The sequence below is a fragment of the Rutilus rutilus genome (genome assembly GCF_951802725.1).
Source record: "Rutilus rutilus genome assembly, chromosome: 1".
Classification (NCBI taxonomy): Eukaryota; Metazoa; Chordata; class Actinopteri; order Cypriniformes; family Leuciscidae; genus Rutilus; species Rutilus rutilus.
In genome coordinates, this window is record NC_140209.1 from 66,828,387 (window position 1) to 66,852,966 (window position 24,580).

The 24,580-nt window shown below is 35.6% G+C and overlaps 1 protein-coding gene and 2 long non-coding RNA genes across 3 annotated transcripts; 2 read left to right on the forward strand and 1 right to left on the reverse strand.

Annotated features, from left to right (window-relative positions):
• Window positions 1–399: 399 nt before the first annotated feature.
• Window positions 400–9,865, forward strand: LOC311295610 (uncharacterized protein). The gene is made up of 11 exons (XM_084417076.1): window positions 400–2,335; window positions 3,257–3,455; window positions 4,795–4,923; window positions 5,134–5,208; window positions 5,347–5,400; window positions 5,759–6,386; window positions 6,591–6,835; window positions 7,068–7,234; window positions 8,386–8,450; window positions 8,663–8,757; window positions 9,142–9,865. The coding sequence occupies exons 1-11, from the start codon at window positions 2,276–2,278 to the stop codon at window positions 9,258–9,260; spliced, it is 1,836 nt and encodes a 611-aa protein (XP_084273202.1). The 5' UTR covers window positions 400–2,275; the 3' UTR covers window positions 9,261–9,865.
• A 1,671-nt stretch (window positions 9,866–11,536) lies between these two features.
• LOC311296506 lies at window positions 11,537–17,456 on the forward strand. The gene is made up of 3 exons (XR_014628607.1): window positions 11,537–11,637; window positions 11,781–11,855; window positions 17,038–17,456. It is a non-coding gene; the product is annotated as an uncharacterized lncRNA (long non-coding RNA).
• Window positions 17,457–20,431: 2,975 nt separating this feature from the next.
• Window positions 20,432–22,224, reverse strand: LOC311296791. The gene is made up of 3 exons (XR_014628707.1): window positions 22,197–22,224; window positions 22,016–22,059; window positions 20,432–20,856 (listed from the first exon to the last, which is right to left on the reverse strand). It is a non-coding gene; the product is annotated as an uncharacterized lncRNA (long non-coding RNA).
• Window positions 22,225–24,580: the final 2,356 nt, after the last annotated feature.

The following is a 24,580-nucleotide window of genomic DNA, read 5'->3' on the forward strand; positions in this document are numbered from 1 at the left end:
TTGTTACTTTAAGTGCGCCTTATAGTGCGGAAAATACGGTATATGATAAGTATATAATACAACTTTCATTCTTCAGGTCAATCATATATTCATAGAAAAAAAATCTGTTTCAATATCCTTTCAATGGTTAAGGTGATTTCACATGCCTGACAGCGCTGGTCAATGGATTGATCTCTATGACATGAAACATTAGTTATCATTTATTTATATGTAATTTGAGTAAAAAAATAAAACAAATATATTGTTTGATAAGTGCTGATTGAAGTACTTGAAATCCAAAAAAGTAGTGCTTGAAAAGTCCTTGAAAGTCCTGGAATTTCATTTTACAGAATCTGTACGAACCCTGCTTCTGTTATGACAGTAAAAATACATTGTTTTTAATACATAGTTTTTTCATAGATGGCGTACCATAAAAAATGGAGGAGGCAAAATGCTGAATTGCACGCAATAGCGCTGTCTAGCAGTGACTCAGAGGAGGATCATTCTTCTTTTGCTGCTGGGTCTCAGAGAGAAAATGGTGCAGAGAGTGCTGCAGACATCGATGATCTTGCTTATGATAATGATGGCCAGCCGAATGATAGTTACAGTGAAAGTGATCATGGTACTATAACAGACACCTCCTCAGATGAATTAAGTGATTTGAGGAGTGATTTGGCTAAATGGGCTGTTCAGAATAAAGCAACACGAACATCTGTTGATGAGCTCCTCTCTGTGTTAAGAAAACATGGACATCGGCTGCCTAAAGATGCAAGAACACTTTTAGGGACTCCTCGCCAAGTAGAAGAACGGGAATTATGTGGTGGTCAATATCTGTATTTTGGTCTTGAGTCAGGAATTTTGAAAATATGTACACAATACCCAGATGACTTCTCCAGAGAAAATCATGTACTCCTAAATTTTAACATAGACGGTTTGCCATTGTTCAAGTCATCAAATGTCCAGATTTGGCCAATCCTTTGCAGTGTCAAAAGGTTTCAGCCTTTTATTGTAGCTGTATTTTGTGGCAATGAAAAACCCAATTCTGTGAGTGATTTCATGTCAGAATTTCTTGAAGAGCTTACTAGGCTCCAACAAGATGGAATTGCATTCAAAGATGAAACCTTAAATGTGAAAGTTAATGCTTTCATTTGTGATGCTCCAGCAAGAGCCTTCTTGAAATGTATAAAGGGACACACTGGATACAATAGTTGTGAGCGATGCACTATTAAAGGACAATATGTGAACCACAGGGTTGTGTTTAATCACCAATCACAAGAGAACGTTTCATCAAGAACAGAAGAGGAATTCAACAGGCAGTTCTACTCTTCTCACCAAAGTGGACACTCACCCCTGGTAGATGTAGGCTTGCCATGCATACAGTCATTTGTCTTAGACTACATGCATCTTGTCTGCCTAGGGGTGGTTAGACGCTTACTGACTTTCCTCAGACAGGGTCCAAGAGAGTGTAAACTTTCTCAGAGACAAATTGGTGAAATTTCTTCCAAACTTGAGTCCCTCAATGGAACATTGCCAAGGGAATTTGCCAGACAGCCGCGGTCTCTTGCTGTTCTGGACAGATGGAAAGCAACGGAACTCAGACAGTTCTTACTGTACACTGGACCTGTTGCTCTTCGTGCAGTGCTGCCTGAGAGCTTCTACCACCACTTCTTGACACTGACTGTTGCCATGTCCATACTGTTGGACTCTAATGACTACACTAGGAGTGCATATACTGCCTATGCTGAGGAACTACTGATGTATTTTTATAAAGCATCTACCAAGCTCTACAGTCCCATCTTTCCTTCTTACAATGTCCACTCTCTTACCCACTTAGCAGAAGATGTTAGGAATTTTGGAACTTCACTAAATGAGATTTGTGCTTTTCCATTTGAGAACCATCTGCAAAAACTGAAGAGAAGTGTCAGGAATGCAAAAAAACCCATTACACAACTTTACAAGAGGATAACTGAAATGGATAATGCCAAAGTATGCATTACACCAGCACTGCACCGGACATTTGTGTCCACCAAAAAGAAGGACTCCTGTTTTCTTGTTGGAGATGGTTTTGCCTTTGTAAAGAAAAAGAGAACGGATAAAGTGTGTGTGTGTGAGGTATACCACCTTGACCATTTAGACAGTTTTTTTGACACTCCATGCAACTCCAAACTTATAAACATTGCGCTTCTAAGGGATGAAAGAAGACCTGGAAAACGAAAGCTCATTGAACTGAAAGACCTGAGAAAGAAAGCTGTCTGTCTTCCATATGGAAATGGATTTGTTCTGATACCAATGCTTCATGGAAGTGAAAGGCATTAAGAACTGTGTCCAAGGATGTGCAAGAGGTGTTAAAGACATGGTAATTTTTTTTCACATAAATGTTCTGTTTCAAGGGATGTGTCACTAATTTGTTGTTGTATTATAACAAAAAAGCATATTTCAAACACAGATATTCCACTGTGAAGGTGTTCATACTTTAAATATGTGTGTACACCTGTAAAAATATTGACACCGTTTACACCTGGTATAGACCTTTCTCACAACTTCCGTATTTGTGACCGGAAATACGCAATCGTCATGGTAATCTACTTCCTCCGCAGTCAAAGCAACATAAACAAATGGCGCAAGCAACTAGCAAGAGCTATTGACACGCTAATGATGTGTCATTTTAATTAACAGTTCAGTAACAGTTAGCCTCGCTCTCTACTTACCTTGATATTTATGGACAAATTCCGTGTGGAAATTTTTTTACCCTTTATTTCTTTTTTTCTTTTTGGTGATGGAGTTTTCCTCTACGAGTCGTCACATCAGCAAATGTAATATTTGGCAAATCCGTTAATGAAGTTGTGTAGACTCTTTGATCCATTTTAAACTTGCCCGCGTTTATGTTTTTCTGGTGTGTTGACGCTTGACAGGAACTCCGCTTCCACAACGATTACGTATTTCCGGTTATTGTGAGAAAGGTCTATTGTGATTCATATTTAAGTGGTCAGTGCTAAAGACAGGTATAAAATGGTTCTCTCGCAAAATTGATGTAAGATTTTACAAAATAAGAGGGGAGGATATCTGAAAACAAGTGGTTTCTGCTTAAAATTCATGTTTTAAAAACTGGACAAATTTTGTATTTGTAATGGGTAACCCCAATCCTACTATTGTTTTGTACTAAATGTTATGGCAATAACATTTCACCAGTATCCTCTTCCATTTACCCATCTGCACAATTGTCACAAAATGTCTTAGCTTTTAAACTGTTATTGTTTTTATGTTTGTCTATGTATAGTGGAAGACAAGAACAATGTGGGCCAGAGCTGTATGGAGAGAATGCAATGCGGAGATGGAGGGAGTCGTGCCATCATGTTGGATTAAAAATGGTTGTGTGTTTTGGCCTGATCAGGGAGTGAAAAAAGCCATGAAAACCTGCAAAGAGCCTGAAGATATATGGATGACGTTTCCTCTTATCAAAGTAAAATTTCAGTCAGGTATGTAATTATTTTGTTTACATTACGGCTGGGAAAAATATTAATTTCTCGATTTTATAATCTATTGTCTTTTTATATGAACTGGTTGGCTATAAATTCTTAAATCCCGATAACGTTTTAAGGCCATTGCACACTGAGTCTGAAATTCGCATCCGAAATTTTCGCACGTTAAAAAAAAAAATCGACCTCATGTTATGTCAATCACGCTTGCACACTGCCTACGAAACTTTCGTCCGTAATAAAAAAATTCGGATCGGGTTCGATTTTCTGCGTTTTTCGCATCCACAGCCAGTATTTTGAGAGGTTTTTTGACAATTCAGAGCCACCGTACAAGCGAACGACAAAATCCAGAATGACGTCTGACAAGTTGATACACTTCGTCTCGCAGCACAAGTAACTTACTGTATGAAAAACAAAATGCGGATTACAAAGACACTGAATAAAATATAACCTGTATACAGCTGTTCTGTCTGCCCAGCGCTTCTGCCGGCCGCGTGTGTGTGTGTGTGTCCGTCCATAGACATGCCAGTCTCTGTTCAGGATCGATTGGTTCACGGAAATTGGTGGTCTTCTTTTTAATATGTGGCTCCAGTATCGCTAGCAAAGCTTCAAACTGTTCCACTGACATTCTGAGGTAAATTTTTAATCGCTCGGGATAATTTAGCAACTCCTTGATAGGAGGTGAAACTCCTCTCGGCGCAATCTCAGGACCCAATATTTCCTCTTTCTTTTTCACTTTCATCCTCACTGCTTGACGAATCCATTTTGTATTTTTTGCGTTTTTTTCCGCAAAGGTTTAATAAATACGCATCGAACTCAGTGTGCAAGGTTTCTGTGCGTGACGAATTTTAAGGCTGACGAACACGAAAAAACGCATACGAAAATTTCGGACTCAGTGTGCAATGGCCTTTAGTCTATACTGTTTTCAGTTGATGAATGAACGAAAGTACCGTGTATCCATCCAGTAAATGGCTTTTTTACTTCTGATGTGAAACAAAAAGTATCAGATTCTGTCTATTTTATTATGAATACCACTTTGGCATTCTTTAAGTGTTTGTATACAAGCCTAATGTCGTACCAGGGTTTCCGCGGGGTCTTAAAAAGTCTAAAAAAGTTTTAAAATCTGTCAAAAACTTTGTTGTGATATAGGTCTTAAATTTCATTCATAGTAGAAACCCTGCGTACATACTTGACTCCCTGTATAGTTTTTTTTTTTTTTTTTTTGGTGAATACCCAGCCCTAGTTTACATGATGTTATCAGAGGTGCAACATTAATAATAATAATAATAATAACAACATTAATAATTCCATTATACCTGTGCAAAACAATGTCTTTCAGATAACAGACAGGAATGTGAAAACTATGATTTAACAACCACTGCTGAATTGAGCTGCCCAGAGGAAGAACCGTTAAAGATCCCCGAAAAGAGGAAGTCAAAGAAGAAGAGCTATCCTGACTATCAAATGGGTTGGTAGTTTATTATTACCTGTTTCCCCGCCTGCATTTTATTTTTAAGTTACCAGCCAGTGCATTTTTGATCATTTCCATAAAACTTTCATGGCGTTTGTTGTACCTTCTGGTATAAATGAGAAGAGTTTTGATTTTAGTTGTTTTTCTTTTGTATAAGACTGAACCTTTAACTGAATAGCTCAAAATGTTGAATGTAAATTATTGCAGATGACCTTCCTGACACTAATGTAAATGGATTTGAAATGGTGGCTGTTGCTGGGCCCCAAATACATGAGCACACAGGTATCTGACAAAGTTTTAAGAAGCAATTTTCTCATGAAATTGATAAATTGTTTATGCCTGCCAATGATGCATATAAATATGAACTGAATGGAGCCTATGGTCAGAGATATTTAGTATATATATCCTTTTCCCTTGTAGATGATCTCTTTCTTCCTGATGTACCCAAGAAAGTAAAGAAGAATGTGCATTCTGGTTGGTGTTTGTTTAAACCTTTTTTTTCTGCTGAACTTAAATCTAAATCTAGTCTTATTTTAACACTAAACTTAAATTTTGTTCCATGAAAGTAAGTGCATAGTAAAAGTTTAGTAGGGATGTCCCAATCCAAGTGCATAGTAAAAGTTTAGTAGGGATGTCCCAATCCAATTTTTTTTGTGCCCCCGATCAGAGTCACTTAATATAGCTGATATAAAATAAGGGATAGCTGTATCCTGGGCTTAGGATAGCTGATACTGATCAGTTAAAGTTTGATCAGCCCTGATATTGATCCTTAAGATCGGCTCGGTACATGGTTTTTAGTATTTTGTCTTTATTGTCATCTATTCTTTTTTAGCAGAAACTGTTGGCATCTGTCCAAACCAAAGCAGACCATCCACATGCAGCCCAAGTAATCCCTCTGAGTCCCTCTCACATGGCCAGAGAAGCCCCATAGAGTCCCTCTCACAGAATCACAGGAGAGATCAGTCCAGTGAGTCCCTCTCACAGAATCACAGGAGAGATCAGTCCAGTGAGTCCCTCTCACAGAATCACAGGAGAGATCAGTCCAGTGAGTCCCTCTCACAGAATCACAGGAGAGATAAGTCCAGTGAGTCCCTCTCAGACGGCCAGAGAAGAGGCCCTAGTAAATCCCTCTCACAGAATCACAGGAGAGATCAGTCCAGTGAGTCCTTCTCAGATGGCCAGAGAAGAGGCCCTAGTAAATCCCTCTCACAGAATCACAGGAGAGATAAGTCCAGTGAGTCCCTCTCAGACGGCCAGAGAAGAGGCCCTAGTAAATCCCTCTCACAGAATCACAGGAGAGATCGGTCCAGTGAGTCCCTCTCACACAGCTGGAGGAGTATTTCTTCAGAGTCACACAGCAACTGGAGTCTGTCAGATAGATCCATAGACACCCAGTCACACAGCAAAAGGAGACCCTCCAAATCAGCCTCCCGTGATAAATGCAGAAATGGCAGTAAGAGGTGAGTCTGCCACTAAAAAAAATACCATTGACAACTGAACCTACCTGAATTTATAATTATGGATTCATACCATAATAGATATGTAGAAGAATAAATCTTTGGTTTTAAGTATTGTTTTGTTAGGCAGTGTCTAAACTTTAATTTCATTTCAACTCTAAGACCACAACCTACTTAACATTGGTATATTGATGTCCCCCTCAAAAGTGACAGCCAGAGAATAAGAGGTTTACAGAGAAGCCTGAGCCAGCATCCGAGCAGTCACCCACCACTTAAATCCAACAAGAAGAGAGTAAGGTCCGTGAGTGCGGAACTGTCAAGTGAGGGAAAAAGATATTGTGTGCCATACAACAATGAGGACAGGGAAAGATCAGAGCCTGCTTTCTCTGAAGTGTTTCAACAGACCTCAACTCCAAAATTGAAGGCATCAAACTTTCCTCTATCAGAGGAAAGTAAGTAGTTACTTTTAGTTTTGTTGACTTTTCATAGTAATTTGTGTTATTGCTGGGCAGTATAATTTTTGTTTCTTTTTTTAAAGTTAATAATTTGTCAAACTATGAAGAATAAGCTTGGGTACATGATCTGTAAGGGGTATTTACAAGTTAACTGCTGTAAACCACATAGTACCTATAGAAGTTATTGCCCAACCCTATTAACTCATGTTCTCACTTCCCTAAATCCCAGAATTCCAGAGGAAAGTGCTTCAAATGCTTATTGACATTAGAGATTCAATAAAAATTGCTATCGGAACCTCTGATGGGACTACATTTAATCTGAAGCAAGCCAACAGTAAGATCGAATTCCAAGAACTGGAGAGTCGTTTGGAAGACAAAAATGAAAGAGCAGCCTTGGTAAGTTTCAGATGAAATATGCAATCAATCACAGTTCTAGCCTCAAAGTGACTATTCCCAAATGTTAATTGATAATTAATTAAAGGGATACTTCAGCTCTGGAAAGATGAATGTGTGTTTAAAATGGGTCATTTATGTAGTAGAAATGTGAAATTATTTTTGAATTTGGAGCCTTCTAGCCTGAGAAAAGCCAGAAAATTTATTTTTAGCTTATGGGGATGAAAGACAACAACTCCCAGAATGCACTTGCTTCACTGCCCTACGAGGCCACGCCTACCAGTAAGACAGCGCTGTTAAACAACAAGGCTAAGCTAATGAGTCTCCGTGACAAGTCTGCCTGGGATTTTGCGATCGGCCAAAATGTCAGGGATTCGGCTTTTGCGTTCGACAGTCGCCATTCATTATGTTTACTGTGGCGAGCAGGACGAGACTGGCGGCGCGGGTGAACGTGCGAGGCCGGTGCGGATGAGCGGCAGCTGTGAGACTTGTAACAGTTAGCTATCTCTCACTGAGGAGCGGGACTTTTCTTAGCAATGTTAAAACACATTACTAACACACATTACTTACCCATCACTTGTTTAGCGTTCATGTAAACACTACATTCAGATTCACCAATCGGAATGAATTCAGTTAGATTGAAACAAAAGGTGTGCATGTGAACAATGAATGGCGACTGCAGAAAGCAAAAGCCGAATCGCGGACATTTTGGATGATCTCGGATTAGTTATTAAACATACTTTCAATTAACTTTTATTTGGCAAGTTACGTATGTTTTTGGATTCTTATTACTTAATCAAAACAACCCAGCTGCAGTTTGATATTACTTCAAATGCACAAACAAAAAAATATGTTATATATTTTTTGTTACATTTGTGAGTGTAAACTTGGCACATAATATCTAAATATCGATAAATCTATCAATATATCCCTGAATTGTATCACAGAATTTCTTAAGGATCGACAAATATCGTATTGCTGGCTGAGAGAATCGATATCGTATCGTGATGAACTGTCCAACTTACACCCCTAGTTAGAAATTATGATAACCTGGGGTGAAGGGTTAGACCTTTTTATTTCGTCAGATTTCTATTGTAAAGTTCATCTTACAGACAAGTAATTTTTTTTTGTTTTTCTGTTTTACTCTTTTACAGCAAGCATATTTGAAAAGACTGGGAGGTGTTGATGAGGTAGACATGGTGAAAAAATCAATGTCTGCGTAAGTACCATTTATGCCACACATTGCTGCATTTATTTAAAATTAATAATTACGCCACACATTAAAGCTGTAGTTTCTTGCTGTCGTTGCAATGTCTCTGCTCTATGCAAAAAAAAAAAAAAAAAACGTTGCAAATGTATTGTCATGTATTTAACATGGAAAAGATACCTTTTATAAATTAGTATTTCTATACATGCATGTTTGTTTTTTAGAACTCTCTCAAATGCCTTGATGTCTCAGATTAATTTAAAGGGGAAATTTGGGAAGCTGCCATTTTCTCAGTCTCTGCTATGCCAGATCATCTGTGGTAAGTAAAAAAAGAAAACTGGTACAGAACAACTCATAAGGGCATTTGTGGGGTTTTTTGTGTGTGTGTGATCATTTTGGTTGTGCTTATTCAAATGTAATTACACTTCAACAAGTATTTACAAATTATAATTCTTATCGATCACGTAACAAATTAATGGCAGACTTAATTGTTTGTGCCTCTTTTACTTCCAATAGTCAAAAGTTAGCAGCCCCAACAAAGTGTTTTCTGGCTTCACACATCAAGAATGTTTGCAAATATTTCTTAACATGCACCTACATGTGATTCTATTCTATCTTTGTGAAAAGGTAAAACACAGGATGTTTCATGGGCTGAAATATACAGGAGTTATGTTGATCCAAACTTTTTTTTTTCTCTCTTTAGACGCTGTCATCAACGCATACAACACAACACGTACACAAATATTGGAGACCATGTCAAAATACTTGAAATATGCACCAGAGAGGATGGGTGGTGGTGGCCGTAAGAGGACTCTTCCATGAAGACTCAATTGATAAAATAATAGTTTATTTGTAATGATTCCTGTCTTGTGTTTCCCTCGTCTTGTGTGGACTTTAGTTATTTCCTGTTCTGTGTCATGTTTTGTAGTCCTTTGTAGTTTTTCTAGTTTATTAGTATCCCCAGGTGTTTCTAATTAGCCACACCCCCTTGTTATCTTGTTTAGCTTGTTGGTCCCTGTGTATTTATAGCCCTTGTGTTTCACTTGTTACTTTGTCAGTTGTTGTACATGTAAGGGTTGCTTCTAGTCTTGTCATTCTCGTGGTTTTGTTTCTTTATCCCTGAAGTTCTTTATTATTTGTTCTATGTGTTATTTCATTTAAAGCTTGCGTTTAGATCCTCGCTTCCGCCTGCTTTCTCCGGCACATTACATTATTAGTATTCTGGCTTGTACTGTAAGACCTTTTTTAAAGACCTGCTTTTAAAGATCTGTTGAACAATGTCACTTAATGAAATAAGTTTATTATTATTATTCTGGCTTGTAGTTCTGTTAGAACCTTTTTATAGACCACATTTTTTAAAGGTTTAATGATGCTTCTAGAATGAAATGTATAATTCAATTTTTGCTGTTGTTGAACAAGACTTAACTAAATAAAAAAAAGCATATATAAATATATGTATTTTAACAAAACTGTGTTTTTATTTTTAATTGCGGCATAGTGCCAATTTTTTTATCCTATACAATGTGTAACATCTCACAACAATTTGTAACATCTCACACCTGCACTACAGATCTGTACACAGTTTAAACTTCTGACTTTGAATCAAATTTTCCCATTAGATGCCACTGTGTCTAGGGTAGTATTGCAAATTATGCATAGCAAGTTACATAATTACAGTTGCTTTGATTTTCTGTACAAATGTAATGTCTTCAGAGAGTACAGTGAACAGGAAACTCAATCTATAGTTTATTCAATGTTGAAAAATAAGATAGAAGGTTGTATTTTCAACGTTGTTTCGTTTTGCAAAATCAATTCAACCTCACGTTGCTGCAAGACGGTGAAACAACGTCACGGAATCAACGGTGAAACAACGTCACGAAATCAACGGTGAAACAACGTCACGAAATCAACGGTGAAACAACGTCACGAAATCAACGGTGAAACAACGTCACGAAATCAACGGTGAAACAACGTCACGAAATCAACGGTGAAACAACGTCACGAAATCAACGGTGAAACAACGTCACGATTTCAACGTTGAATCGTTTTGCAAAATCGAATCATAATCCAACGTTGATTCAACCTTGGTCCCTGACGTTGATTCAACGTTGAATCAACGTTGAAATGCCGGCTGGGAGGCGAAAACCCACCTAGATGCTGTTTGTTACACACAGTAGAGCAATAAAAACACAGTCTCACCGTTTCAATTGCAGGCAATTTTGTTGGAATGGCGCTTTTCCCGAGCTTCGATGCCAACTTCGCCTGATATTGCCACAAATTTGTGAAGGATTTCGGCGTACAATGTTTAGCACAAACACGTAACGATAAGCCAGTGGGAAGGGTTGAAGGAACCGCGTCATTAAAAATTAATTTAATCCACTGGTCCCTGATAGCTAGGTCCGTTCTTGGTAGAGAAAACACATTTACATGTTGATTCTGGCAGTCAACCACAGAGCAACTCACGTGTGCACTTCGTTTCTGCATCTTTCGCGACTGAATATGAGGGGGAGAGGGGAGAGGGTAAGGGCGAGCTTCCTGCTGCGCTGTCCATATATGGCATATCCTCCCCCGTCGTGACGTCAAGACAGAGAAGAAATCAAAATCTCGTATTTGAGTGCGCGTGCACGTGGGCTATTTTACAAACCCTGAGGTAAACAAACGCTTCACTTTTAAATATCGGCTTCCCGGCCAGTGTATAATCGTTAGGCAATCATAACATACATTGATTCTCGTGGAAAAGTGAAGATTGTAGGTGATCACTCCTTTAAGAATAAGCCTAACCCCAGTGAGTGTTTTTACAATATACAGACACACACTAGTGCTGGGGATCGATACAGATGTCCAGATTGAATTTGATTCCGATTAGCAAGATTTCAATTTTTGGTTCGATTTAATAATTTTCATAAAACAAAATTGTGATTCTCAATTTATCCAGAATTGTGCATCTTTATTGTATTATAAAAAAAAATAAGGTTATGACACCAAACACCATTTGATTTTTATGAGCCTGAATATTCGAATGCAATATTTTTGAAAAATGCCCATCACTACTTCTTATTTTTAATAACAAAGATAAAATAAAACGTTATCTGGTCATTTTTGTTGTTGTATCCTTAGGTTGAAATCTATCCTGGATCAGAAGTGTTTGTGTCCAGAAGTGCATGGAGGGCAGCATCATGCCAATACGTCCACTTCTATGGTAAGGTGTCTCCTCTGTAGTGTTTTTGACATGGAGACTCTTCTCCGAAGCAACCTTAGAGGTACATTTACAAGTACTAATAGTAATATACCATTATACTTTAAATGTTTCTTCCTACAAGTATCACTGTTTCCGGTATTTAGGTGGAAAATCCAAGACCGCATGCGGTGAAGAGGCAAGAGATGGCCTGGATCCAGGGAAGGTCAAGGCAATTATGAGTAAGTTTATTAATTGGTCTGTTTAAACGTATGACTGAACCATAGACTGCAAATATAGAAACCTCCTGTATTTGAGCCTGTCATAAACAGCCCTGAAAGAGACATTTTGACGGGAAAAATTAGTGAAAAATTACATGGTTTTTGCTTTCTTTCGCAAATATTTTGTCCTCCCCCGAGAATTTTTTTGCATTCCGACCGGGGGTTAAAAACGGGGGGGAAAATGTAATAGGTTAAATTTACAGTACCAGTCAAAAGTTTTTGAAAGAAGTCTCTTATGCTCATCAAGTACAGTAATATACATCAACAGTAATATTATTAAATATTATTACAATTTAAAATATTTGTTCTCTTTTTTAATAAAATGTAATTTATTTTTGTGATGCAAAGCTGAATTTTCATCAGCAAGTACTCCAGTCTTTGGTGTCTTATGATCCTTCAGAAATCATTCTAATATGCTGATTTATGATCAATGTTGGAAACAGTTGTGCTGCTTAATATTTTTTTTATAACCTGAGATACTTTTTTCAGGATTATTTGATGAGTAAAAAGTTAAAAAGAACTGTATTTATTTAGAATAGAAATCTTTTGTAACAATATACACTACCGTTCAAAAGTTTGGGAACAATAACTATTTTTTAAAGAAATTAGTACTTTAATGCAACAAGGATGCGTTAAATTGATAAAAGGTGATGGTAACGATTTATATTGTTAGAAATGTTTTTATTTTGAATAAATGCTGTTTTTTTGAATAAATGCTGTTAACGTTTTACTCATCAATGAATCCTGAAAAAAGTATTCCAAAAAAATATATTAAACAGCACAACTGTTTCCATCATTGATAATAACTGAGTATCAAATCATCATATTAGAATGATTTCTGAAGGATCATAAGACACCAAAGACTGGAGTACTTGCTGATGACAATTCAGCTTTGCATCACAAAAATAAATTACATTTTAAAGTATATTAAAAAAGAAAACCATTATTTTAAATTGTAATAATATTTCATAATATTACTGTTTTTTTTTTGTTGTTTTGTTGTTTTTTAACTGCAGGCTTGATGAGCATAAGAGACTTCTTTCAAAAACATTAAAAATAGTCATGTTTCCAAACTTTTGACTGGTACTGTATATTTAGTTATTTTATATTTTAATATACTTTCAAATATAATTTATTCCTGTGATCAAAGCTGAATTTTCAGCATCATTACTCCAGTCTTCAGTGTCACATCCTTCAGAAATCATTCTAATATCCTGATTTGATACTCTACTAAATACTTTGGTATTTTTCAATGTTGGAAATGGTTGTGCTTCTTAATATTTTCTTTTATAACCTGTGATACTTTTTTCAGGATTCATTAATGAATAAAAAGTTAAAAAGAACAGCATTTATTCAAAATAGACAACTTTTCTCACAATGTAAGTTGTTACTAGGGATGTTAACGATTAATCGATTAATTGATGATAATTCATTTAATCGATAAAACTTAAGCAGGTTCATGCTGCTCAAACCTTCATGTAAACACCTTAATCGGTCCGATTGAGCTTGATACGAATGAAATTTCGATCGGATTGAAAGGGGTGAAATGCAATGTGGCGCCGCATGATTAACATCGCGCAACATCAGCATCACACGTGCACACGGAACACACATGTAGGAAACCTTGTGAATTACAGCCGTTTCACACCGCAAGCGTGAACGGTGCATATTTTTTCAGCATCCATGTTAATCAATGAGTGCATTTACACTGCGAGCAGGAGCGTCGTGTGAGCAGCAGTGAAGCGGTTTCGGCGCTGAGTCTATTTTTGCTGTGCAGCTCACGCTCAATTAAAATGAAAGCACACAAAAACTGCCTAAACTGCACATAATTTGCATGTCTAGTGTGTTAAGTTTTAACAGAAGTGTTTGATGTCAGAAAAGAAAATGAAGACTCAAAAATATTTCTAGAAAATGTACCCATTTAAACTTGTCTTAATTATTCAGTTTGGGTAAAACTATATAGTTTTATAGGTTTGGCCAGAACCTAGTGGCCTTGGCCTTGGTATTTGGGGGGCCTTGTCATGGAAAAGTTTGGGAACCCCTGATATAAAGTAACACTAGCCAAAGGATGACAAAAATGAACGGATGCTGTGTTGATGCGTTAATTATTTTATCAATATTTAATCAATTTAACGTGTTAACATTGACAGCCCAAATGTATTTATTCCATAATCTCAGCATTTTGTACATAATCACATAGCCTTGACATCGCGATTGCGATATGATTAATTGTGCTGCACTAATGATTACTGAAGGATCATGTGACACTCAAGACTGAAGTAATGATGCAAATTCAGCTTTGATCACAGGAAATAAGTAAATTTAAAAATGTTACACTATATTCAAATAGTCAAACAGTTAGGCTATTTTAAACTTAATTTTAATTAACTGAGCATTGGTGTTTTGGCACAGAGTTGACAACTCAGTTGCGGTCCGTGCGGGCATGAATCTCAGAGTTTGTGGAACCATGTCAACTGCCTGTTGCTTGTTTATCTTTGTTTTCTTCGGAACAGGTGCTTGGAAATGTTCATTGTCACATCTGTAAAAACAAACAAAAAACAAAACACTTGAGCATGCTCATAACACATACACATCAAAAACACATCAAATAAACTGTAGGTATTATTATCATTATCAATCACTAATGGCCATGGATTAAAAAAGACAACAGTTGTTGTAATTTCATACAAGAACATGTACTTTTGTATTATGACGATGTAAACAATTGCATTTCATCAGTAAAATATAACGTCTGTTTACTCAGTATGATTCTTGATCACACTGAGAACTGAACGACACCTGCGTTCCCCTCTGCGAGGTGCTGGAGAAGGAGAGCTTGATGCAGCCACATTCCTAAAAAAAAAAAAAAAACACGCATTGTCCAAAATAAACTGATTAATGGTTATGGACGCATAATGTATGTATATATCTGTTGATGGGCCATAGGACAGAGAAATAACTATTGATGGGCCATAGACCGCGTCACCGCGAGTATCTGTTGATGGGCCATAGGCTATAGACCGCACGCATTTAGAGCATTTCAAACATGTACACCTGTATTCACAAACTTCTGTGCATAAGGCAGTATTTTACCATGATAAGCTGGGCCATAGGCTAACCAAAATCTAACATTTTATACATAAAAATATATTGTCTAGTATTTAAACAGTATCACATTTTAACTGAAGCTAAAATATATTTGGACCAAATCACATAGGTTATATTTACATAGATATCCGCAAAGCTAAATTAGGCATAAGGCAGTATTTTAACATGATAATCAGTGTCAGAAGCTAAACAAAACTGAGCTAAATATATTGTGTATATTAATATGTTTAGTAACTTATCACATTACAAATGTTTACACCTGAGCATAGTTTACAAGAAAGTAAGGGACACTGTTAGGCAATATTTCCCATAAGATGTCAAAAGCTAGCCAAAACTAGGCACAATATAGTCTGAAATTTATACAAGAACTATATTATCAGAAGAAGAATTATATAACACCAAACAACTTACTCCGTATCCTTGGCAGGATCAACTCTCTTCAAAATACAACTGTTCGTCATCTTGAGTTTCAATCTTGCTCTGAGGAAAAGGTGAATTCTTCCTCGCTGTCCAGAATCCTCTGAAGGGCCTCTTTACCGGAGTAGCGTGCCATACTCAAAACGCGATGAACTATCAGTGAATCTGATGAAGGAACTTCGTGTTTTTGTATCATTGATCAGGGGCATGTGTGATGCATATAGATCACCTAAACTATTTACCATGTGAATAGCACCTGGGGTATGGCGGCCTCAGCTCATTAGAGATGAAAGGAGAACGAAAAAACTGTACATCTCCATGGTTTCAAACGGATTACATAAAATGAGAATATTTGTTTTTGATATGAATTACTTAATTTAAAAGTAGACATTCCAAGCTTTATAAAGACATCTCTCATGAAAGTGTGGCTAATATTCGCTGAGTACAGTTTATTTTCAGACACGTTTTAGAATGGACTTCACTGACAGAGATGGCAGAACTCGCATCATGTTTAAACCATTTCTGATGACCAACAAAACACATATCTCTGACTGGTGGAAAAACTTGTAACTCCATTTGAGCTTGATTTGGTCAAAAATGTCAAAAATGGCATTAAAAAGCATTAGATTTAATTTGAAGATACCTGCTGAAACCCTGTTCTGTCATTAATTACTCACCTTCAAGCCCCAAAAAGGTAGTAAAGACATCAGTGCTTTGTGATAAAAACATAATTTGGCACTTTATTTACATATAATCTCCAACGCTGTCATGATCCTGCCATCTAGTCCTTGAGGTTCTTTAATTCTTGAGGCAGGATCATGACAGACCCATGTTTTATGTGGACACACATTTCCTTTTTCTGGGCCATGTGCTTGTGTTGTCTCATCATCTAGCCCCGCTCTCCTTGTTATCCTTGTTTAGTCATTATTGTTTCCCCATTATCACCTGTTGCCCTCATTATTTGTTCCCTATTTAATCCCCTCATGTCTGCTGTCTTGTGTCGCTTCATTGTCATTCAATGTCAAACTTTGTCAAACATTGTCAAACATTGTGTGATCACTCTGTGAGTATTCCTGTCAAGTGGATTGTCTAGTGTAGTTCTGATCTTGTATTTGCTGTTTGTTTATTGTCTAGTTAATTGTCAAAGTCATAGTCCAGTTTAGTCACACGTTGTCCTGTCTAGTCTTGTTTTGCCCCCTCGTGGGTTTTGTTTTCCCTTTTATTTGTATATAATAAACCTAGTGTGTCCTGCAAACTGTCTGCTATTGGGTTCATCCTTCAACCTCATAACAAACGCACGTTCACACAACGTCTGCCCTTGCTGCTCTAGTGGAGATGAATATTTTGTAAATAAAGTGGTAATCATTTTTTTTTTTTCACAAACAAAATACTCGACTTGTCTTTACTAACTTTCTGGTGCTTGAAAGTGGTAGTTGCGTAGAATGTCAATGGAGGGAGAGATAGCTCTCAGATTTCTTTAAAAAGATCTTGATTTGTGTAAACGGAATGTCTTACAGATTTGGAATGACATGAGGATGACTAAATAATGACAGAATTTGCATTTGTAGGTAAACTAACCCTTTAACCATAACCACTGACATCTTGTATTGTTTTGCAGATGCTGTCATAAAACGTCACGAAAAGGCAACTGTTGGACAGTTGGGCCAGGCCATTAATTCCAAGTTGGCAGAACTGAGGTTCCAAAACAAGAAGAAAGAAACAGTTTTATAATAACTTTTTTTTATTATAAATGTTTTGTTCTACAACGTACACTGCACACATTCACACCCAAACATCTAGATACTTATTAAAAACTTATGATTTCAAAAGTTAACATAACTTCAACTAAATTCGTGTTTTCAGTATAGTTGTGTGCAATTTAGGTTGTAGAACATAACTCAAAGTATCCTCAAGTTGTTTACCACAGGCTTTATTTAGCTTGATTCATGTTTGAATCAATTCATGATTGATGTTTTAAGTGCAGTTAATATTACAGTGCTATGCATAAGTTTAGACACCCATGCTAAAGTTGACTAAAAAGAGGAATAAAAAATCATCTTTTGGAAATTGAACTTAATGCCTTAATTTAAAAAATTAGGAAAAATCCAACCTTTAAGGACACCAATTTTCTTTGTGAATGAATAATGTATCGTATATAAATAAATGTTCTTCCTTAAAATACAGGGTGCATAAGTTTGGACACCCCTATGTTAAATTCCCATAGAGGCAGGCAGATTTTTATTTTTAAGTTTTTTATTTTTTATTTTTTTAGGATACTATGCATCCTGATAAAGTTCCCTTGGTCTTTGGAATTAAAATAGCCCCACATCATCACATAGCCTTCACCATACCTAGAGATTGGCATGGGGTACTTTCCATAAGATCATCTCTCAATGCAAATCAAACTAGCTATTAGGCTAACTGAAATAAAACCATGCCAATCTCTAGGTATGGTGAAGGCTATGTGATGATGTGGGGCTATTTTAATTCCAAAGGCCAAGGGAACTTTATCAGGATGCATAGTATCCTGGATCCATGAAGTAACTGGCCTTTAAAAATAAAAATCAGCCTGCCTCTATGGGAATTTAACATAGGGGTGTCCAAACTTATGCACCCTGTATTTTAAGGAAGAACATTTATTTATTTACGATACATTATTCATTCACAAAGAAAATTGGTGTCCTTAAAGGTTGGATTTTTCCTAATTTTTTAAATTAAGGCATTAAGTTCAGTTTCCAAAAGATGATTTTTTATTCCTCTTTTTAGTCAACTTTAGTATGGGTGTCTAAACTTATGCATAGCACTGTATATGTACTTACTTTACCCTGTTTGTCAGCATCAATAAAAACATAATTTTGTGTAGTAGTGTGTTCCTGAATGCAATGTAAATATTTACATATATGGAGACTATTTGCATCAAGTGGGAGTAAATGTGAATATATTATATGAAAACATGTTTAGGTTTATTTACATATATATGAAGTATACTAAAAGGAGCACTGAATATTTGAGTATGTTTCAGAATAGATTTACATACAGTATACAGAAATCTAATGTTAACAAATATTAGACGTTAATATATGGACATATATTGCAAATTAATATATTTACATAGATAAGCATCTAAATGTATTTACATACAAAGGAAATTAATATATGTAAATATTTCCAATAAAATACATTTACATATAAAGAAATCTAATATGTTAACAAATATTAGAAATTAATATATGCACATATATTGCAAATTAATATATTTACATATAATGGAAATTAATATATGTAAATATTTCCAATTACAATATATTTACATATAAAGAAATCTAATATGTTAACATATATTAGAAATTAATATATGCACATATATTGCAAATTAATATATTTACATATAACGGAAATTAATATATGTAAATATTTCCAATTAAAATATATTTACATATAAAGAAATCTAATATGTTAACATATATTAGAAATTAATATATGTACATATTTTGCAAATGAATATATTTACATAGATTGATATCTAAATGTATTTACATATAAAATAAAGAAATATATGTAAATATTTCCAATCAAAATATATTTACACATATTTAATATATGTGAAAAATATTAAAAAGGGGCCAAAATCAAATATTTAAATATATTTTTAATATATATTTCAAAATATATTTACATATAAATATAACATATATTTTAATCTATTTAGATTTAATACATTTAAATATACGAAAATATATTTATTATTAATATATTTCAATATATGTGTCTTCTGTATGGGACGTTTCTTTTTCACAAACCCTAACCTGATAAAGTGTTTCAGAGTGATCTGATTCAATATGAATTAAAATACAGAGGTGAGTTACATTAAAAATCATTATAGATATCCAGTGTCCATCCTCCCAGTCCATACTTTTATAGTTCATAATTAAGTGTTTTTATGCTGTGGTCATATGGCTAAGTGGCTACATAGACAATCGTCATCTAATTTACCTTACATATGACATTATATTACACTTCCCATATCTCCAAGAGCAATACAGTAATTAGATTTACTAATTACTTTTGTTTTACTTTGAAATCTCACTGAGTCCAGCATATACCACAAGCAGAGCAAGACACCACATCATGAGGTCTGATTCAGGGTCAGTTTCACAAAAAAAAACCATATTAAAACCTGGTCCTTTACCAAAAGACACCTCAGCTCTCATGATATCTTTCAAAAGTCCAGTGCTCAAGTAACTGAAGTAAAGATAATTTGATTACAATAGTAATTGTAATGTAATTGCTAAGATTATAAATGTATTCCTATACATTACCTTGTTAATGAAAGACATCTGTTTGCAGTAATCTTAGTAAAAGTAATCTATACACTGTTGGTAATAACAGTGCCATCTGAAGAGGAAGGGGAATCCAGGGACAGCTCCATCCAGGACAAAGTAAAGTCACAAACTGTACGTCATAATGACACGACACATATGTGCAATGCTTTATGAGGTCACCGGCACACTTTTAAAACCATTTTTATTCAGCAAAACTTCACAATGTGATTGGTAGGACAACAGTTCACATTATTTTTAATTATGGTACGATTACTCAACACATTATGTAATGTAGTTTTACATATATATAAAAAAAAAAAAATGTTATTTCCCAAATTTGTCAATCTTTATGTAAAAAAGCTTTGTATAGTTGTATAACAGGTTGCCATTTAGAGTCATGGTGCTGTATGCGAAGGCATTTCCATTGTTTGACAGATGAAATGTGTAGGCAAAATATGTGATCAATTAATTAGTGTGGATGATTGATATGTTTCGATAGCCCAACACTGACAGGACATCATGTGTTATTCATAGGAGACAGTATGGTTTCTATATAGAGAAAAGTTAAGGATCAAAAGCTACAAATGTTTATTTTATTTTTTATAAAACTGTTCTCTGAATAAATTCCCATATATATTTTATGTTGTCTTGGATGCTCATATAATGAAGTGTACAATTCAATAAATAGTGTGTCTGCAAATAAAGAACAAATTCATTCCTCAATGTTTTATTGATGAAAGCACAGTAAACAACGACAAATCATAACTAAACTCGCTCATAACTGACAATAACTGGAGTGCAAAACATGAAAGTATTAATACCCAATATAAAGTGCAAAATTAAATACACCTGAAAGAGGCAATGAAAGGGTCCAGTCGCAAGAAGCGTTTATGTTCACAACAGTAAGAAGAAAGAAAGAAAGAAAGAAAGAAAGAAAGAAAGAAAGAAAGAAAGAAAGAAAGAAAGAAAGAAAGAAAGAAAGAAAGAAAGAAAGAAAGAAAGAAAGAAAGAAACCAAAAAAAACATACCAGTGCTCCAGCACCTTCTTGGGAACCTGATGGGATCACTAACAAGTGTCCATATCCGCCACCCACTCCAATGGCCACTTCTTTCCACTGTAACACAATAAGGAAATATGCAATTAGATGTTTTGGTTCTGCAGATGAACTGTAGACACAAAGACACACATTAAGACCCCTGTAGCTGTTTTCCAATCGCTGTGTTTTAGTGGGGTTTCATTACATCACAGTAGGCTAATGCTAGTCAACTACAATGCAAGGAAAGCCTTAATTGTTATTTTAAGACAATAAAATCCTATAATCTGTCATGTGTGTGACATGCATCACTGTTTGGTGTGCACAATACTCCAAAGTGTTTTACATGTTTGGTAGGTTTATCTTCACTTATGAAGACTGACTGAGCCGACTGCTCCGTTTTAGAGACAATTCTGTTTGTTTTCTTAGTAACTCAAAAATGAGGAATGTGAAGTCCACATTTTACTGTAAGACAACATATGTGACAAATGAAGATCACGAGCTGACACTAAATATACTGATCCAGGTATTAAGTAAGGCAGTAATGTTGTAACAGATAATTTCTTCATCTCTGTATTGTAGATTTATGAGAATGAGGTCCTAAAATGAAAAATGTCACCGATTACATTACTTTTGAGAAACTTAATTAAAAATGAGCTCCAATGTAACTACATGGGGCATATAAGCCATCCGCAAGGTAACAGTGAATTCAATGTTTTGAGGCAACAGGTCATGTCTCCTTTGCTTCTCTCTTGAAGCTCCAAAAAAAAAAAAAAAAAAAAAAAAGACTTTCACATAATGCAGGCCGAGTAGTTTGGGCATAACATCTTAATCAGTAAAAAAATTAAATAATAATAATAATAATTTAAGAGAAAAAACTAAATACAGTGTCTTAGTAAGGTGTTGGGCCACCAAGAGCCACCATAACAACTTTCTGGACTGAAGCTGTTATGGTTTTGGACACCACCGTCATCAAAACACCAAATGAAAGCATATATTTTGGACGAATGGAGCTCCCCAGATTTCAGAGACTTAGAGAATCTATGCCAAAGAACATGAAACTCTTCTGGTGGCACGTACTAGCCCAACACCTTATTAAGACACTTTGTGTTGGTAATAATAATAATATATTTATGAACTATATAGACAAATCTTACCTTAATCTTACCTAACATATGTCAATAGTTTGTGCATGTTAAAATGAATTGGCTATGTGTTACCCATGAGAAGTCGTACATACCAGAGTTTGCATGGCTCCCACTCCACTTGCTTCCATTTGTGGCCCTAAAAATAGTGAGACCTTTTCAGTTTCAAATATTTGCCATGTTTAGCAGTTATACCAATCACCAATACTTTTTCAAGACCATTACACCAATAAATGACCATTATGTAACCTGTATAGTGTTTTAGTGGTATTTAACCTTGATAACTCTGTATTTGGCAACCCTCTTCACAGGGTAATAATCCCGGCTCCCTGTCACTGTATGTCGGCATTCTGAAAGGAAAAAAATATTATTCACACAAAGCTTAACACTACAATAAACAAGCCATTATAGAATGATAATTAAGCTAGCATGGGTTGTACTTAGTTATAGTTTTCATATTGTAGTTATTATGGTACAGAAGTTGTATTGAACACTGGTAATTTACTGTAATCAACACAAACTGTAGGGTCGGGCAGTTGTGACAAATATATAGGCAAACAAAGACAAGTTAAATCCATGAATTCAAATGAATCTCTATTGTGCTGCCTGGGAGTTGTTAATCGCTTTCTCATAGCAGAGACTAACATGCTTTTGACTGTGAAAACCAAAACCAAAACCAAAAAATGTATGTTACTTTCTGACTATGTATGCTGTTACGTTGCCAGATAATTGCCAGAAGACTGTAGCTAGATACTGCAGCTCATACTCATCCATTTTGTGGCATTCAGTCCACACTCCTATACAGAAAGCTGGACAAGCAGTACATCAACACACCTTTCCTTTTATTTGGCCGCACAGTAGCGGGAGCAGGGCAGCCTCCTTCCACACCTTCATCTGTTAAACACAGGGAAACATTTAAGATATGTAAAAGATATTTAAGCACAGTTTATAATGAAGACTGGGCTTTATTTGTCCAAATGTCTTTCCATGAACAACTAAAACTTTGTTTCAGGGATTGAAGGCAGCACACGGTGAGCACTTGATACATAAATGATGCATTATGGGTGAATTATTCCTTTAAGGATAACCAGGTCCAGCCATTAGCAGGCTAAAGCCGCTGAAGGACTTGTACAATCAGTCTGGAATAATGTCATCACAGTGAAGAAATCACAGCTGAAAATAGCCTATCATTCCACAACTTTATAACCTTGAATAGACAGTTAGATCTTGCAAATCAATTTCCATCAAAGTGCCTAATTAGGGTTGCACGAAATTGACAAAATGTGATATTGGAATATTGATCATGAATATTGTGATAACGATATTAATTTAGATATTCTTCAACAGATGGGTGGTTGACGTGAACTCAAATCCAAAGTGGAAAAAAAAATATTTCTAAAATGTATGTCAAATGTCTTATAATTATATTGCTTAATATGTGAATAACTCAAAAGTAAATGTGTCCCTTTCTAATTCCTTATTTATTTAGCATTTTATTAACTTTTTTGTGTGGTAGTCCCAAATATTGTCCACCGGTGTGACAACATTTTTTATGTTAATATTTAATTCAGAGATTGTGTGACAGATAAGACAAATATGCACAATCCTTATCAATTTGTCCTTATTACATTCCCACATCAAAAGTAACCAATAAAAATTCACAATCATGTTATTATCCCACTATAAGATGTACACATAGGGACTTTACCCAAACGCCTGGATTATATTCAATATAATTAGTATAAAACCTAATGAAGCTTCAATCCATCCTTATATGTGCATAGTGATGATATCATTATTATACTATTCAACACCTTTTACATAAATTTGTGCATTTAAAGGCCTTTTCCACTTATAATTCAGTTTGTCACACCACAGGACATTTCGTCACACCATTGGACAACAAAAAGTACCGGTATGCCCCTGTTTTGTACAAAGTCACATTTATTATTTCTTGTTCAAATAATTTTAAAAAATCATTAAAATAAAGTTACAACTTCAAGTTCAAATGTGTTTTGTACAATAAAGTCAGAAGAAAGAAGAATAAACGATGCGCGTGGAATCTGCCTAACAAACATCGATTTCATTGGCCTTTTTATGCAGTGGTATTACGCAACAAGGAAGTGTATACAAACTGGATACCACTGTTTTCAGCGGAATCTGAGAAATGCGGCAAACAAGACCGCACCTCTCTATCATTAACAGTTTTTAAGATAATTACACATATGTAAAAGTATGCAATTTTGGGCGGTATCGCCAAATCTGTCCCCATAACATTTATATTCATATCCCATTGAAATGTGCGATCTCAAGAGCTTAAAACCATAGACAGTATATAAACTGGACACAGCGACCCTATTGGATTCAACGGAGACAAGTGAAGTCAATTAGAAGCTCTCACTTCCTGGCGGTCGAGTGTACTGCGCAGACTCAAACTGAGCTTGACGACGTAGATGTGACGTGAGCAACCCGTCTGTCTTCTAGTAGCTGTGCCAAGAGAAATCTGAATCATTCCCTTCCAAAACTTGCAGAGACGAAGAGTGTAAGTAGGAGCTGTCCATGAGCTAGGAGCAGGAGAAACTTTTGCTAAGTATTCTGATTAATTATTTTGTCATTTTGCCTCCACGTCCCCCCGATTGCCCGCGAGCTTCTCCTCCTGT

Excerpts from the sequence above, each read along its gene's own strand:
- LOC311295610 (XM_084417076.1), top strand. The coding sequence starts at position 2,276 with ATGGAAGTGAAAGGCATTAAGAACTGTGTCCAAGGATGTGCAAGAGGT. Across the intron at positions 6,387-6,590 it reads TGCAGAAATGGCAGTAAGAG|TGACAGCCAGAGAATAAGAG; the intron begins GTGAGTCTGCCA and ends CCCCCTCAAAAG. Across the intron at positions 7,235-8,385 it reads AAAATGAAAGAGCAGCCTTG|CAAGCATATTTGAAAAGACT; the intron begins GTAAGTTTCAGA and ends ACTCTTTTACAG.